A 16,385-nucleotide genomic window follows, 5' to 3' on the forward strand; every position below is an offset into this window, starting at 1 on the left:
ACATGTAAAAATGAGAATTAAGAACAAAGAACTGCAAATTTTATTACATTTATTTATTTGAATGACCATGTCATAAATGCTAATATTTCATTGATAAAATCAATAAGCAATATACTTAATACCTAGCTAACTAATGACTAAATCGAAATAAGCGCAGAATTCGAAACTATACATAACTAGCATATCTGACATACTTTATAAATAGTTACATAGACTAAATAATTTAACAGAAGTGTCAATAAGCAAAAATGCCTATTTAAAAATGATCAAATCACTCGTTAGTTTTTGCTAAAATATACCTACACAATTCTAAATAAAGAAACATTCAGTCGTATTTTTATATCTAATGGCATTGTTATGTTACTAATGATAAAACGTGATCCAAAGTGAAACTATAATTAAATTCTAAATGCAAATCACGACATTCAAAATAGTGTTAAACATCAAGGAAGCGTAACCTGTAAACTGTTTACTACTTAACTGTATAATTATCAAGGAATGTGGTTACAATTCATGTAATGCGATGGTAATTGATTCATACTACATAATATACCAATGACACCAGCGTAATATCTTAGTTTAACATCTATTACAGTGTAGGTAAATAGAAAACCACGAATCTAAACAGGCCGGGTAAACCTGCGGCTCATTTTATGCACCTATGATTAATGAAATGTATTAAACAGACACCGATTTACTATAAAATAACACTACACTGGAAATGTCCTCTGATTGATTACAATACATATTTGTAACTGAACTTGCAAGTCACACAGACGTTAGAAGCGTACTCGTGTTAGTTGGGTATATAGGATGTTAACACAAGTCAGATTCAACCGCCTTCCAGACTTGCCAGGATTGTGACGTACGACGGGGGAAGTACTGACATGACAATTAAAGTTTACTCAAATGTTTCTTAAAATTACCTTGAGCAGCAAATTATTGTTACGTTTTGCCCGATCGCGCGAGTTGTTGGGATCAAATAATTGTTTGTCAAATGGTTAGTCTCAGATTTAGTCCTTAGTTTTATATTTAGACTTGTTTACTATTAGGTATTAAAGTCTTGAAAGTGCCGTGACTGATATGCTTTCAAAAGTTTGTGTTTCTCATGATGTTCAGACTACAGCGCGATCAGGTAATTTAGCATAAGCTAGATGTTCGAGTAAACGTTTAGTTGCTATCAGTGGTGTGTCCCTGGTCGGTGACGTCACAGTCCTGGTACGAGTAGTACTAGTCTTTCCGTCCGGTGAGCAAGTGTTCCCGCAGCGTGCAGATCTCGCGCTCGATGTTCTCGCGAGCTGCGGACTCGAAGCACTCGAACTCCGGCGTGTGGAACAGCTTTGGTATTTGGTTGAATTGGTTAAGCACCTGGAACGGAAATTGAAGAGTTGTGAGCCATCGATGGAAAATAAAAGATGTAATAAGAATATACATAGAATTACAATCAAGTGAACATTTCCCGTGGTTTTAGCAACGTTTGATTTTATTCAGTTGGTCATAAAGTTTCGTCATAGGTACGTCTCCAAGGTTTCCATATCTTCATGCAAACCTTCGTTAGTTTAGCCTCAATAGCTAAATCAATGGTTGGTCGATAACGTTTATATACTATGTTCTCGTTAGGATGATGGTGCCTGATAGAATATAACGTGTGTGACCTTAATCCTGAGCTCGACGTAGTTGTCGTGCGTGAGCTTGGAGTACTCGGCGCGCACCAGCTTGGCGTGCGCGTCGTACTCCTCGCGCGACGCCGCCAGCACCGCCAGCTCGCAGTCGCCGAACAGCTGCAGGTCCCGCAGCGGCGCCGGGCCCGCGGGCGTCGCCGGCGCCGGGCTGCCCGCGCCGCTGCCGCTCTCCGCGCTCGAGCCGCTGCCGTCGCTGCTGGTGGGCGCCGGGCTGCTAGGCTCCGGGCTGTCCCCCGACACGCTGGCCGCGGCCGCGATCTCCACCGGATCGTCGGCCGTCGTCGAATCGGGGACGTTCGACTCGACGATGTTCGAATCGATGTTAGCCGTCGTCGAATCTACTTCGGTAGAGGATACCACTGCTGGCGTGGCTTCGGCCGCCTCCGAGGCCGCCGCCGCTGACGTGGCGGAGTCGGCCGGGCCTCCAGCTGCTTCGTTAGTGTCGATGTCGGTGGCCTCGGCGGCGTCAGTCTCGCCCGCGTCGGTGGAAGACTCGGTGCTGGCGGGGGAGGAGGGTTCGGACTCGTCGGAGCTGTGGCCGCACCACTGCGCCTCGTCATCCGTGAGCAATGCTAGGATGTACGACGTGAGATCTTGCTGTGAATAGACGAGAAACGCAGCTATATTATGTAGTTTCACTCTACATGCGATTTTACTTAAGTCTGGGCGTGATTGAAGTAACAATGACACATCCAGATAAAAAGTAGACTCTAACCGTACTTACGGTCTAATCTACTTATACTCACAGATTGCGGATGCAGACGCAGCAGCTCGGTCAGCAGCTTGACAGTAAGCTCGGAGGGCGTGTGCCGCAGCACGATGGCGAGCTTGAACGCCGCAGGCTGGATCACGTCGTCCATACCTTTATTTAGTAAGTTTTGCCAGACGCCCGCCTGCAAACCACCAAAGTTGAGCGTTATTTTTTTTTTATTACTGATACCATACATACACATGTAGCCATACATATATGTATTTACAATACATATGTAGGAACGTACTTAAAAGTAGTGGAGCACACCATTCACATTGAGCGAACACTCGATTTCAATTGCTTAATGTCGCGATTGTTAAATGCAGTGGGAGACACCAGACGCCGAGGGAACATTGTGTCCAGCGAAAACACTTTATACCTACCTATGTATTCAAAGAATAAGTGGTGACTGTAAACACTGTAGGTACCTACCTACTTCTGCTTCATGTTCGAGAGATAGAAAACACACATGGTACCTACCTTATACATACGAAAAAAGAAAATGAACTTTTTTTATTTGAAAATTTCTATAAAATGTAACATCGTTACATACCTACACAAAGGAATTGTGACTGTATAAAGATATATCAAAGCCACTCGGGTGTGCTCGGTATTTGAAGCAGTGTGAATAATAAATTGATGTCGATATTAATTTGCCGCGCGACTGATCTTCAAGGCTCAATCTTTGATATAAGATAGTATACATACCTATGTATTATTTGTAGACTATAATAAAACGTGATCTGTCATAAGATCTACTGTTTTGAACTTTAAGGATTTTTCCTTCTTTAGAAGAACAACTTGGACAACAACAAGAAGGACTCCTTGAGTCCTAAATTGCTAATTGCACTAAATTCCACATCCCAATTTTTGTTCAACATTAAGCTCCAATTCAAGCCCCTAGATCAGTTTTGATCAAATTTGGCGCAGCACAAGACCTTGGAGATGATGAACCTACCTGATAAGCGACACAGTTCCTAAGCGTGTGCCACAGCGAGTCCGGGGGCGAAGCCTCCACGACCTGCTTCCAGGCGTTGTCGGCGTCGGGCGCCACCAGCGTGTTGCACGCATTGCGCCACATACGCATCGCGGCGCAGCCCTGCGGCTCGCCTGATGGCACTGGCGCTGACATCACTGAAAACGACCATTCAAAAGTTGGTATTATTATACAGTAAAAATAAGTTGGAAGAAATCATCGAAAAATCTCTATTGCAAGAAAATCAGGGGATCGTTATTTTGCGCGCAGCTACCCAGCAAAGACATCAGAACTAAACTTATTAAAGAGGACAGAAGAATTGGCTATCGTTTGAAGCTGAACGAGAACATACTCAAGTTTTGTTGCTAATTTTAAACTAAGCTAGTATTGCAATAAATTAGAAATTAAATAGCAATAGTTTAATTCAACAAACAATATCTTACCCCCCATATCAGGCTCCCTCCACCAATTGTTCGCCATCGCGATGAGCTTAAGGCCGCTGGGCCTTCACTCAAACTGAAAAATACAACACCATTTGTTTAAAAAACATTCGCACCCATCACACCGTTGTCACCTCTGTATCATTTGTTGATCTGTGACAACACAAAGTGACAGTGTAATCACTAATTCCTATAGTTAAGATAATTTACTATTTAAAATAATACATCAATCAAAATAAACGTATTGATACCAATATTTGTTGGTAACAAAGTAAATAAATAGGTGGTCGAGTTGCATACCGGAGATCTCAATAAAGAACGTTGTCGACAATAGAACCAATATGTCAATTTGATACCGGTGAGAAATCTCAACTCTCAAGCTAAAGCTGCAATTTATTGTGGGGAATTAAGTATGAAATATAAATGAAATAATAGTTAATATATATTTTAAGCCCTGAAACATTTGGATCAATACGAAAGTAAATAAATGAAAAGGCCTTGTTTCTTTAGTGGACAGTGGGTTCATCAATCAATTTCGTACAACAAAAATTACAGGAAAACCGACTAACTAATCAATAGTGTTGTAACTACTACAAAATAAACGAAAAAAATCGACTCACTTGAATTGTCCAGCCTATTCTTGGCAGGAATATTAATATTTAAAAATTGAATATACTATTTTGGTACGTGCCCGGCGCGTAGGGCGCTCTCGCGGAGTGTCATGGCGGCGTGAGGGACGTGCCGCGCTGTGCCACACATCGATAACCGATGGTGGTTCTCGACTGAGCGTGTTGTTATGCGATTGTCGACTATTTTCACTGCGAGAGCGACATTGTTCCGTTCAACGCGTTTGAGGGGGCGATGGCCGATCTTATACGAGATATTTTTATAATTCGATTTGGCAGAATACTAAATGTCTTAGTAAAATAGTAGGTAATAGTACGTTTTAATCGGAACTTACCTACTACCTACATTTAAGCATGATATGATTTATGCACAAACAATATTTTGTTTACATAATTTAGATAACGAAGTATATAAATTAATGTTATACAAATCGGATGAATGACGAACCATTAATCATCGAAAACTATTTACAACACTATTTTCTATGGAGAGCTTGAGGCTTGTTGAACAATGACAGGCAGCGGCGCATGCGTGAAGGACCGAACTTTTAACCCTTCACACTGGAAAGTAATCATTTCATCGTTGGAATAAGAACTATAATCAACTGACTTCATCTTCGCTCAAATTCGGCTACGATCCTACTTGAATTTTATGGTAGGTAATAATAAAGACCATTTTGGTATTTACCGATGGAATGAGTCATTGTTAGACGTGAATTTGAAATCCCGCAAGAGTCGGCGAGAGTGACACATTGCTATGACAAACAATGTAGGCGCTTTAATAAAATGAGGACTTACAAAATAAACGTTCAGAATAGTTAGCAAAATAATATTTTATTGAATGAATAACACTGTTAACCATTGTTTCGCAGTTATTTAATATTGTATGGGATATAACTGGTCCCACACCGCGAACCGTTCTTCGAATAAGTTCTGTTTGACTGCAAACTTCTTGTCGACTCGCAGATAGTTCCTCAGGGCTGGCGTCATGGCTGGCCAGGAGAGAGAGGACAGCTCAGGCGTGTCATCACGCGGATTCGGGTCTCTGTAGACATCAGGAGAAAGAAATAAGAGCGTATTTATTACAAAAAGTCTACAGTTCAGTAAATAAAAAGATAGTTAGCAGTTATTATTAGGTTTCAGTTATTGTAATTTAACATTATTATATTCAGTTAATCATCAAACAGTAGGTAAATAGTTCTCAACGGGCCTATAATGGTAATTGGGAAATTTCGTTATTATGGCGACTAATATCAGGCATTGTAATCCTCGCAATTTTCTACCAAATAGGCGTCGGTTACGTAAAATTACAAAGAATGATGTACCTATGTGTTGTGTTGTTCACATGAACTGCTATGGAGGGCAATAGTTGGTAACTCCATAAAATTCTTAATTTACTTAAATAAATTGCTATCGATCAATGACAGCACAATGAATCCATTACTTAATGCTAGCTAATGCAATTCATGAAGAGACTTTCATATTTGACAAAACATGGTGATTTTTGTAACATTGGTAGGTAAGTTTTAATTTACCCGTATCTAGCGAAGTTGTACCACAGCGCAGTCATCTTGTCCACCATCTTTGAGTCTTCTGTGTCAGCGACATCTATAGGCGGGAAGCGGTAGCTTAGCGTGAACAAGTAGAGTAGATCGTCATGGTGGGCTGTGCCTGCAGAGACATAAGAATAATAATATTTAAACTAAATAAATAAGAATAATAATTTTGCATGAATAAGTGTTATGTACAAACTGACAACAGATTTTCCTTTACTTATTGCGAATCAAGTATTGAAGGACTTAGTTCAATGAACACGTAACATGTTATAAAAAGTGAATGATCTCATTTTCTTTACTTACGAACTGGTTTCTTGGAGACAGGGTCCTCGTAGTGGCTGCGGTTGCCAAGATACGCGAACTCCGAGTAGAATACCGGGTGCTTGGAGTGGCGACACATCAGGTTAGCCATCCTGAAATATAACACACCACTCAGTTTGAAGCAAGTACTTATTAATTGTCCTTTATTTAATTTCCCGCAGCAAAGAACAGCATTCCTTAAAAGATTAATTTATAGACAAGTCCTGGTTCTGAAGACTTCATCATTGTCAAATGAATATTAGGACCTACCTGTGCACAGGAAAGCCTGTAATGGAGTCTCCATACAGCTTGCCAAGTCCATCAGCACTGGTAGTATTGTTCTCCAACGGGCTGTCTCCAAGGTACGCCTCTCTGAGTGACGCCAGCTTGTCACTGGATTCGTTGCGCGGGAGTATGAATGATATCGGAGCTATTCGATCCCACTCGGCGTTCATCGTGCTTAGCAGTGTCTGGTTGTTGAGAACGTCTGTAACAAACAAATTGACTGTAGTGACAATTAAGGCACAGTTCGTTTTTCAGTGAGCTTTATGACACGAACAATAGGTAAAGGGTAGAGGGCCTACATCACATTGACTACCAAAATCTTCTTGAGTTGGTTGTGTTAAATATTTGGATGCTTCTCAAATATTTTCAGTGGTACTTACAAAATGCCTTCCAGAAGAACTCGCCAGTAGTTTGGCTGACGATGAACGGCACCGAGTGCATCCTGCCCTCTCGTATGGAATCCATCGGCTCCTCAACCAAGAATCGCTCCTGGCCGAAGTCCGGCTCCACAACTGGACGCCATAAGCTTAGAGGATCAAAGCCGAACTCCTGAGGAAAATGAAGGTTACTTTAAAAATGATTCTTGTCCATAGAACTTTGTAGTAGTTTGTATTCTAGAATTTTGTAGTAATCCTATGTATCTCACGAAGAATCCCAGCATTGATCCAGCGATCTCCTTCCAGCTCTTATTCTTGAGGCAGTGGAAGAGTGCGGTGGTGTTGTCCTCGGGGCAGTTGGACACTCTCGCCTGTTTGATGGCCAGGTCTATGCGGTCTGGTGGGCTCGGCAGCTTGGACGTCGGAGAACCGCTCACTGATATGGCACGGTGGAAGAGACCTGCGAATTAACGATTTTATGTTGAACGTATAATGACACTTAGATACCGAATGTTGGTTCACTTTTCCAGCACTATGTTTTATAGTAGATTTAACTGAAATGCCTATGAGTTATCCTCACCTTTAGACATAGGTGATATCATATGCACCATGACACTGACGGCTCCCGCGCTGCAGCCGGTGATGGTGACGAGGTCGGGGTCTCCGCCAAATGCTGCAATGTTCCTTTGCATCCACTTGAGAGCCGCCACCTGGTCCTTGAAGCCATTGTTACCGGGAGCCAACTTATTGCCCAGGGCGAGGTAACCTGGAACCATTTCAACCAGTTATTTCAGAGAGTGTTATTCTTATAGCAAATTGGTACCAAAATAATTGGAACGGACACAAGACTCTTTAAATATGCGAAAGAATAAGTAATAGTTGGTTGTCTTAAGCAGGTACCTAGAGAGCCAAGCCTGTAATTGATGGTGACGAGCACGACATCCCGGTCCATCAAGTAGTGGGGCCCCGCCAGGTCGCTGCGCCCCGACATGGAGTAGAACCCGCCCGGGTGGATGAAGAAGATCACTGGCAATGGCTTCGAACTACAAGGAAGGGAAGCAAGGAATAGGTCACATTTAGTTCCTCTATTCCTAGTACAGCACGCAGTCCTCATTCAATATTACTTTATTGAATAAGGACTGCTTGCTGTACTTTGTGAGAGTCATAAATCTGTGGTTCGCTATAAAACTGGGTTTTCTATGAAGTACTTATGTACTTCCTAACACAACATGCTAGTTAAGAGTCCAGTCCAATTCTTGGCTTAACAGCATGACAGGACGTTAACAAGCTTACCTGTTTATAGCAGGGGTATACACGTTGATTGTGAGACAGTCCTCGCCCACTGGGTACCCCGGGCTTGCGGGCCGAGGACACGAGGGACCGTCCTTAGTAGCGTCCACTGTATTCTCGTAATGGAGGATAAGTTTAGGTGGCTGCAGAGAGCAGAATATTGAGATTACACATAGATTATCCGTAATTTCTGCGGTGGGTTATATGTACCTTGGTAAAATTGAAGATCTAACAGTCAACATAAAAATTTGAGATACCAATGATACTGTATACTGATATTATTCATTTTTTTACAAACTTCAGAAAAGGCTTGATAATTTTGTTTTTAACAACAACAAAAATGCTCCCTTGTGGTAGACCTAAGCTAGTAAATGGTTTGATAATGTATTTCAACCTGGAACCGCAGCTCCCCAACAGGTGGTTCAGCATATCGTATCCCCCGGTACGCCTGGAAGCGTCTCCCGCGCCGTGACGTCATCCACGAGCCCAAGAACTCACCAGACACTGACTGCGTGGTTGGAGCATCCTGGATTTCGTCTAAAGAGAAATACGTTTAAATACAGACTGAATTACTTTAAAATCTATTTAACTAATTACGTTATAATCTAATTTGACAGTTAATACTGTTTGAACTGGTCAATCTCAGAAACTACAGAACCTATTTTTTCATCGTTGGAAAGCCCACAATCTCTCATTAATCTAGCAACTCTCGTGAAACTGATGGAAGCTGGTGATAGAATAAAATCACCAAGAAAATCTCGTATAAAACATTAATAAAATAATAGGAATATAGGTGAAAAATTAACAGATATCTAAAATCTTAATGCTCAATATAAATAAATAATAAAGAAGGTAAACAGTCAAGAAAGTACTGGACTGACCTGTACTGCCACCATCAGCTCGCGTTGCACTCACGACTGCACAGACGACACAAACCCACACAAGTCCAGACAACATCCTGATACCACCGACGCAAGCGCACTGACAAAAGACAGCTAGACTTTAGTCAGCAGTACGCACTAACTGACTGACGAGTAGGTACAACTTGCTCACTAATGAATTGTGTAGGTAGCCTGATATAGGGCATTTATTCTGCAACGTTTCCATTCAGTCAAAACAAATATTCCAATGGTTCTTTCTGGGTTTTTCAGGAGGTCACTTTTAATAGGCTGTTTTGATTTGGGTCTGTTAAGGAGTATATTCCAGACGTTTTGGCCCTTTAAAGAGGTCCTACTGATAATGTCCTTATGAATGGGCTTTTGCACAATAAACTAATGTGTAGCCGAGAGAATCTCAAAAGAGAAAAACAAAATCTTCTTGTCCGTCCGAGTTTGCGACACAAAAAAAAATCGAATCTACAACCTGGGGCCCGATTCTCCTAAGTTAATAATGTCAAAATTGAATAGAAATCGAATCGTAATATGATCGCAATAGCAGTTTTAACCATATCGGGCATTCTGCTATAATATAAGAAAATCGTATTCCAACGACATTCGATTGGTTTGCGATTGGTCTGCTATTTTGATGATTTTGGTCTACACGTAGTTTGCTCTACAATCATATTGCAATTGTAAATAATTTTTAGGCAAAATGATTCATTATTGAATGACAGAAAAGGATAAAAACGTTTATTTCAAAGTAAAAATAGCGGAATGCCACATACGCTTCAATCGTAATCGAGTCGTGATTGGATCTCAGTCGAATGTGAATCGTATGTCGCTTAAGTAAAAAAAAAACATACCGGCCGAATTGAGAACCTCCTCCTTTTTGGGAAGTCGGTTAAAAATTAGGAGAATCACACCCCTGACATATTAGCTACTGCAAAGAAAAACAATAAGGAAGTCTATATAGTTGTACCTAAACCACAATAAAACGTGTGTAGGTATCCATACAGTCATACATTAGCATCAGACTCACGCATGCGCACTTGAGACAAAGGAGTTCTTTTCTTACTAAACCATCTCAATTACGAGGAAAATATAAACATTGCTGTCAGGGAAAACCAGCGGTTTTGTGTTATTGACTAACTAGCTGGTCCCAGCGGTTTCACCCGCGTGCTGAGTAAACTACTTCCAGAAACGGGATGAATGAATAGTCTGAATTTCCTTTCTAAGAATCAAAATTGTCTATGCGTCCAATTTCATGTAAGTAAATCGGTTCAGTTGTTAAAACTACTCGGACCGTCAGACATACAAACAGTGTTACAAGACTTACATAATATTAGCAAGTCAGGACTATGGCATGGATTCTTGTTCTTTTAATTCCAGAATAAAAAAAAAAAAAAAAACAATTAACTTTTCAAACAATTTATTTAATAAAAAATACTTAAAAAAATAATAATGTAATCTCTTTTACAGTCACAATTGAGGCTTTTGTACTCCAAGATGACACTTTATCTTCTTCACTCAATACGGTATGGGATAGAGTTCCTCCCAGACCTTGAACCGGTCTTCGAACATGTTCTGCTGTATGAGCAGCTTGTCACCTCGGTGGAGGAACAGCCTCCGGTCGGGCGTCATGGCGGGCCACGTCAGGTTGCCCAGCTCCGGAGTGTCGCCGCGAGGGTTCGGGTCTCTGAGGAGAACAATATGATTTTTTTTGAACGCTTGACGAGTGTAAGAGTTTGAGTATAATGGCATCGTATAACTCTAATGATAATGGCTATAACCCAGTTGATAATGAAAAGAAAATTACAGTTGAGAAAATGTATTTAGTTGAAAACATAAAAGCTACTGATTAATAAAAAATACAGCGTTAACACCAAATAAACCAGATATGAGTTAGGGATCTGAAGAAGAATTTTTGAAGAGCCGAAGCTTCTAACTGGATTCTGTGCAAAAAGATGGAGAAGAAAGATAAGCACTTGAGACAATAATGTGAAGCAACATACCCGTAGCGCGCGAAGTTGTACCAGATAGCCGTCATCTCGTCGACGACGTGCGAGTGCGGGCTGCTCAGCTCGATGGTGGGGAAGTTGTAGCTCAGCGTGAACACGTACAGCAGGTCGTCGTGATGAGCAGCACCTAGCAACGACAATCAATATTAAATTAAGAGTTAGTAAACAACGTAGTAGAAATAAATGAGTCTCAAACAGCAATTTGAAACAGTGTCGCAGTAGCTAGGCGATCGGCCTCAGAGAACCTGATATCGTTGGTGTTTATAGTCTGCCCTTCGTAATTATTAGGTAAGTAGGTGATGTAATGAATATAACACTTACCTTGTGGTTTTCCATTAGGATCCTCGTAGTGCGAGTTGTTCCCGACGTACGCAAACTCTGAGTACCATACCGGGTGCGTTGAATGACGACACATCAGGTTTGCCATCCTGGAAGACAACATAGAGGTATTAGTGTTAAGTTGTTTTAATAGTCTTAGTAGTTAATTGTGGAAGTGAATTTTGCACGGCTGTTGGAAGAACTCGTAATTGAGTAAAAGTCACAAGTTATCGAAGTTCTGTACCTGTGAACTCCAAACCCAACGATGGAGTCTCCATACAGCCTCCCCAGCGCTTTGGCACTCTCCGTGTCGTTAGCAATCTTGTTTCCTTTGAAATAAACTTCCTTCAGCTTCTTCACAGCCGCGGCTCTGTTCTCCTGGGGCAACATGAACGAGATCGGTGCGATTTTCTCCCAGTCATCGTTCATTGATTTCAAGAGGGTTTCGTTTAGCAGGACCTCTGAAAGAAAATAGGATAGGATAAGTGACCATATTTGTATTCATGAAAAATCTATTGTGATTGGCCTTTAGTTTAGTGTCAACACCGTCTAGTTATTGTGCAATAAATCATGTATAATGTTCTCAGTATGGTGATTGTATAGTGATACTAACGGTAAGCCTTCCAGAAGAATTCGTCGGTGGTCTGGCTGATGATGAGGGGCACGGTGTGCATCTTGCCCTGCTTGACGGCATCCAGGGGGTTCATGGTGAGGTAGCGCTCCTGCCCGAAGTCCGGCTCCACCACCGGGCCCCACAGACCCACCGGGTCACCCGGACCGAACTCCTGTTCATGCAAAGGTTTGATTTAGTAACAATCCTATCAATTGAACATTTTCCTCAAGATACGACTGAATCTCTTGGTTTACAAAAAAACAAATGAAACCTAAAAGTGAATCTTACCCAGAACTTGGGGAGTGAGTCTCCAAGTTCCTTCCAGGGCTTCTTGAAGAGACAGTCAACAATAGCTGAGGAGTTGTGTGTGGGACAGTTGAGGATCTCCGCCTGACGCACGGCGAGGTGGCGCTGGTGGGTCAGGGTGGTCATGGCCTTGGTTATCGGAGACGCACTCATTGCTATGCCGCGGTGGAATAGTCCTAATCACACAAAACAATCGTAGGTATGTAAGTGTACATAAAAATATAAAAAAATGATCTCAATAGTTTTACCATTTTTGTTTCGGCAGAGGGTAAACCTGGTGTTCTGTAATACAGGACTACCTACTTTAGACACCATTCATCTACCACCATTTGACGATGAGAAATAAATAATAATTGATAGATTGATATTAAATTCTAGATTACCATCCATCAGATCTATCTTAAAGTGCTCTAGGTACCTTTAGTCATGGGAGACATCATATGCAACAAGACACTGATAGACCCCGCACTGCAGCCCGTGATGGTGACCAGGTTGGGGTCTCCGCCGAATGCCGCGATGTTCCTCTGCACCCACTTCAGCGCCGCCACCTGGTCCTTCATACCATTGTTGCCGGGAGCATACATGTCACCCGTGCTCATGAAACCTGGGACAAATGAAGAAACGAATAAGACAAAATCAGCAAAATAATAACAGAAGGATAACAGTTGAGGAAAAATATAGTACCTATTCGGAATCGTAAAGAAAACTTGTTATGTTGAGTGGGATGTAAAAAGTGAAAAATAAGTACGTTATTTTATCTTGTAGAGACAGACATATGTTGCTGGGAATTATGTTGCGCCACTCTTTCCAGCAAAAACATATAGGAAATGATAAAGGGTGGGCGTTTTGGGGGCTATCTTTTGTAATTTTTTTTTAAGTTCTTAATGTGCTGTTTTGCGGCCAAGTTTGAATAAATTATTTTTGCTTTGATTTGAGATATGAAGTAAAAGCTGAAATTCATTGACCAAAATGAAGATAACTCATTAGGTACCTAAAGAGCCAAGCCTGTAGTTGATGGTGACGAGTACGACGTCTCTGTCGAGCATGTAGTGCGGCCCCGCCAGGTCGCTGCGCCCGGAGAACGCGTAGAACCCGCCCGGGTGGATGAAGAAGATCACCGGCAGGGGGCGAGACCTGGACAATTGTTAGGATAGTACTTAGTATGGTGATTGGTGTTATTGAAAACTCACAAAAATATTTCCATAAGCAAGAAATAGCTTAGTTCATTTGCTGTTTAAACCCTGGTTTACTCTTTACGAAGGATCATATAAAAAATTAGGTCATATAGGTATTTTTTTTTTGAAATGTGACCCTTGTTGATGTATGCTGTAGCAGGTATTCCTCAAAGTCCTACGCAATAAAATATCACAGGATATACAAATATGAGTCTGCCAACAACACGCAAGCCCAGCGCAAAGACTTTGGGCAATGCTCCCCAGCCTGGGCAGAAGCCTCTTGTCCAGCAGTGGACGTTTTAAGTGTTCTAAATATGTTGTTCTTACGCATTGTGTGCGGGAGTATAAACGTTGACAGTGAGACAGTCTTCGTCCACGTAGTAACCGGGAGGCGCGGGCAGCGGACACGCGGGGCCTTCCTTGCTCGCGTCCACCTCGCCCTCGTAGTTCAGCTTCAGTTTCGGTGGCTGAAGATAAAGATTCCTTTAGTTTACACTGTTATTTAGCCGGTCGAATATACTACTGACCCTCATTCATAAGGACTAAATCCATAGTAAAGACACATATGTATTTTAGCATCTTGAACACTAATCGGTGTGATTTGAAAAAATATATATTATATAGCCTATTTATCGAGCAAGGCTATTTGATTTTACCTGGGTGTGCGAAGTATTTCCGACGCGATGAAGTTGAAACATTGGAATAAAATAATTTTCCTTAATTAAACAGGTTTTGCATTCGTCGTTGCGAGACAGCATATTTCAACGTATTTCTAGTAATTTTTAAAGAGTAAGCTAAAGTAAGCCTTGTACCTGGAATCTCAGTGCTCCTACAGGCGGTTCAGCATAGCGTATGCCGCGGTACGCCTGGAATCGTCTCCCGCGGCGCGTCTCCATCCACGACCCGCGGAACGCCCCCGACACGCCGCGGGTCAGGGGCCCAGAAGGCGCCACGGTTGAAGAAGGAACATTTGTGCGTTCTGGAAGAATGGATTATGGTTTAACCAGGTTGTAATGGTAGTCACATGGGTGTAAGTTTATAATAATGTTAAAGATTTTTTTCTTTCTGGTGGGACTAAAATAGCTGCTTGGCTGCTTTAGCCGTTAAGCGTTTGAGCTATTATATTCTATTTTCATTCCTGATGGACTCACAAAAATGACTATAGTTCGGCCATTCAGAGAATGCGTTCCTGACACGTCGCGATTGAACTGACGACGTAACTTTGCAATGGCGTTGCAGTTACGATAAAAATATTTTTGCTGGTTGTTTACCGTTTTAACAATTGAGGAGCATTAAAACAACATTATTATATCAATAATCAATGAATGTAGTTACGTCGTCAGTTCAATCGCGACGTGTCAGGAACGCATTCTCTGAATGGCCGAACTTATAACATAGGATCTCAAGATACATCACTATCGACGGTGCTTATAATTATAAAACTGAAAACTAAACCGCCCTGTTCGTACATAAAAACAAACACACAAAGGCACATCCCTCTATCACAAACACTTTCTCACACTCCTCTATCACATACACATCACTTGTTGACGCACTAACCTGTGTTGTGTTTGTATGCGTGCGCGCACACAGCGACACACAGCGCACACAGGAGGGCGCGCAGACACATGGCTGGTGAGCGACTGTGCACAATGTAGGGAGACTGACGGCTTTATACAGGGTGACGTATGACGCACGAGGGCTAGTCTGCAACATTTATAAATACTTCGATTAATAAACGAATTTTAGGTATCGTTACCGCTCTTAGCATATGCATCTCTTTGATAGGTTTTGATGTACTTATTTGGACCAAACAGTCAAAAGTTTGTGTTCTATCTAATAGGCTCTTGAAAATCAGATACTAGTTGTACCTACGGTTCCTAGCGAGACACAGACCTAAATAAAGTGAGCTTTATATTAATTACTAGCCGTTTTCCCGTGGGAGCTACTGCCCGCACCGGGATAAAATAATAGCCTATGTTACTCGCAGATAATATAGGTTTCTAATGGTGAAAGAATATTTAAAATCGGTCCAGCGGTTTTTGAGTTTATCCATTACAACCAAACAAACAAACAAAGAAAATTTTCCTCTTTATAATATTAGCATAGATTTTCTAAAAAAAACCTAAACATCGGCTAAGTTCCAGGTTTACTTACTTAAAAGCCGCTAAGATTACCTGGAATCCAAAGTTCTGGCTACAACTAAACAAAGATGATATTTCGATATTCGTTAGTATTTCTTTGCCCCCAGTTCATCAGGTAAACAAGCTATTATGCCGTAATAAGATGTTATGCAAATTCTTATCAGTGCATCACCTTGAACTCTGCTGGTTATCAATCACCTTTGATTCGTATTGCATCGGTAACAACAATAATAAGCAAATATTGTTTGCACAGACATAACCAAGTGGCCAAGATCATCCACCAGCAGCTTGCTCTGCAATACAACCTTGTAGACCTTGAGGTACCGTACTACAAGTATGCGACCGACCCAGTTCTCGAAAAGGACCATATCACGTTGTACTGGGATCGATCTATCATCACTGACAGGACTATTGTAGCCAATAAGCCTGATATTGTGGTGATAGATCGATTAGCGCGCCGCGCGATGATAGTCGATGTCTCCGTTCCGCATGACGAGAACCTTGTGAAAGCTGAGAAAGAGAAACAAATAAAGTATCTCGACTTAGCGCACGAGGCTGTCGCCATGTGGAGTGTCGACACGGCTGTTGTTGTGCCGATTGTCGTTACGGCCAATGGTTTAATAGCCAAGAGCCTCGACGAACACCTCAGG

At 41.6% G+C, this 16,385-nt stretch overlaps 3 protein-coding genes and 1 long non-coding RNA gene across 5 annotated transcripts; all 4 read right to left on the reverse strand.

Moving 5' to 3' along the window:
- Positions 1-32: 32 nt before the first annotated feature.
- Positions 33-4,614, reverse strand: LOC124642138. Of its 2 annotated transcripts, none has more exons than XM_047180445.1 (6): positions 4,470-4,614; positions 3,853-3,925; positions 3,392-3,567; positions 2,429-2,575; positions 1,656-2,279; positions 33-1,368 (listed from the first exon to the last, which is right to left on the reverse strand). In XM_047180445.1, the coding sequence occupies exons 2-6, from the start codon at positions 3,887-3,889 to the stop codon at positions 1,231-1,233; spliced, it is 1,122 nt and encodes a 373-aa protein (XP_047036401.1). In that variant the 5' UTR covers positions 3,890-3,925; positions 4,470-4,614; the 3' UTR covers positions 33-1,230. The 2 variants fall into 2 exon arrangements, with proteins under 2 accessions (XP_047036401.1, XP_047036402.1); XM_047180446.1 differs by lacking the exon at positions 4,470-4,614 and adding an exon at positions 4,150-4,342.
- LOC124642140 lies at positions 33-9,731 on the reverse strand. Its single transcript, XR_006985740.1, has 2 exons — positions 9,646-9,731; positions 33-1,078 (listed from the first exon to the last, which is right to left on the reverse strand). It is a non-coding gene; the product is annotated as an uncharacterized LOC124642140 (long non-coding RNA).
- LOC124642137 (juvenile hormone esterase-like) lies at positions 5,291-9,323 on the reverse strand. The gene is made up of 11 exons (XM_047180444.1): positions 9,165-9,323; positions 8,678-8,820; positions 8,287-8,426; positions 7,894-8,036; positions 7,574-7,759; positions 7,263-7,453; positions 6,997-7,165; positions 6,602-6,818; positions 6,335-6,444; positions 6,011-6,146; positions 5,291-5,520 (listed from the first exon to the last, which is right to left on the reverse strand). Exons 1-11 carry the CDS (start codon positions 9,238-9,240, stop codon positions 5,352-5,354), a joined length of 1,680 nt encoding a protein of 559 aa, XP_047036400.1. The 5' UTR covers positions 9,241-9,323; the 3' UTR covers positions 5,291-5,351.
- An 842-nt stretch (positions 9,732-10,573) lies between the features above and the next one.
- On the reverse strand, positions 10,574-15,281 carry LOC124642354 (juvenile hormone esterase-like). The gene is made up of 11 exons (XM_047180750.1): positions 15,152-15,281; positions 14,404-14,570; positions 13,919-14,058; positions 13,408-13,550; positions 12,835-13,020; positions 12,399-12,592; positions 12,111-12,282; positions 11,742-11,958; positions 11,501-11,607; positions 11,174-11,306; positions 10,574-10,857 (listed from the first exon to the last, which is right to left on the reverse strand). The coding sequence occupies exons 1-11, from the start codon at positions 15,219-15,221 to the stop codon at positions 10,689-10,691; spliced, it is 1,698 nt and encodes a 565-aa protein (XP_047036706.1). The 5' UTR covers positions 15,222-15,281; the 3' UTR covers positions 10,574-10,688.
- Between the last annotated feature and the right edge of the window lie 1,104 nt (positions 15,282-16,385).

The sequence above is a fragment of the Helicoverpa zea genome, chromosome 24, assembly GCF_022581195.2.
Source record: "Helicoverpa zea isolate HzStark_Cry1AcR chromosome 24, ilHelZeax1.1, whole genome shotgun sequence".
Classification (NCBI taxonomy): domain Eukaryota; kingdom Metazoa; phylum Arthropoda; class Insecta; order Lepidoptera; family Noctuidae; genus Helicoverpa; species Helicoverpa zea.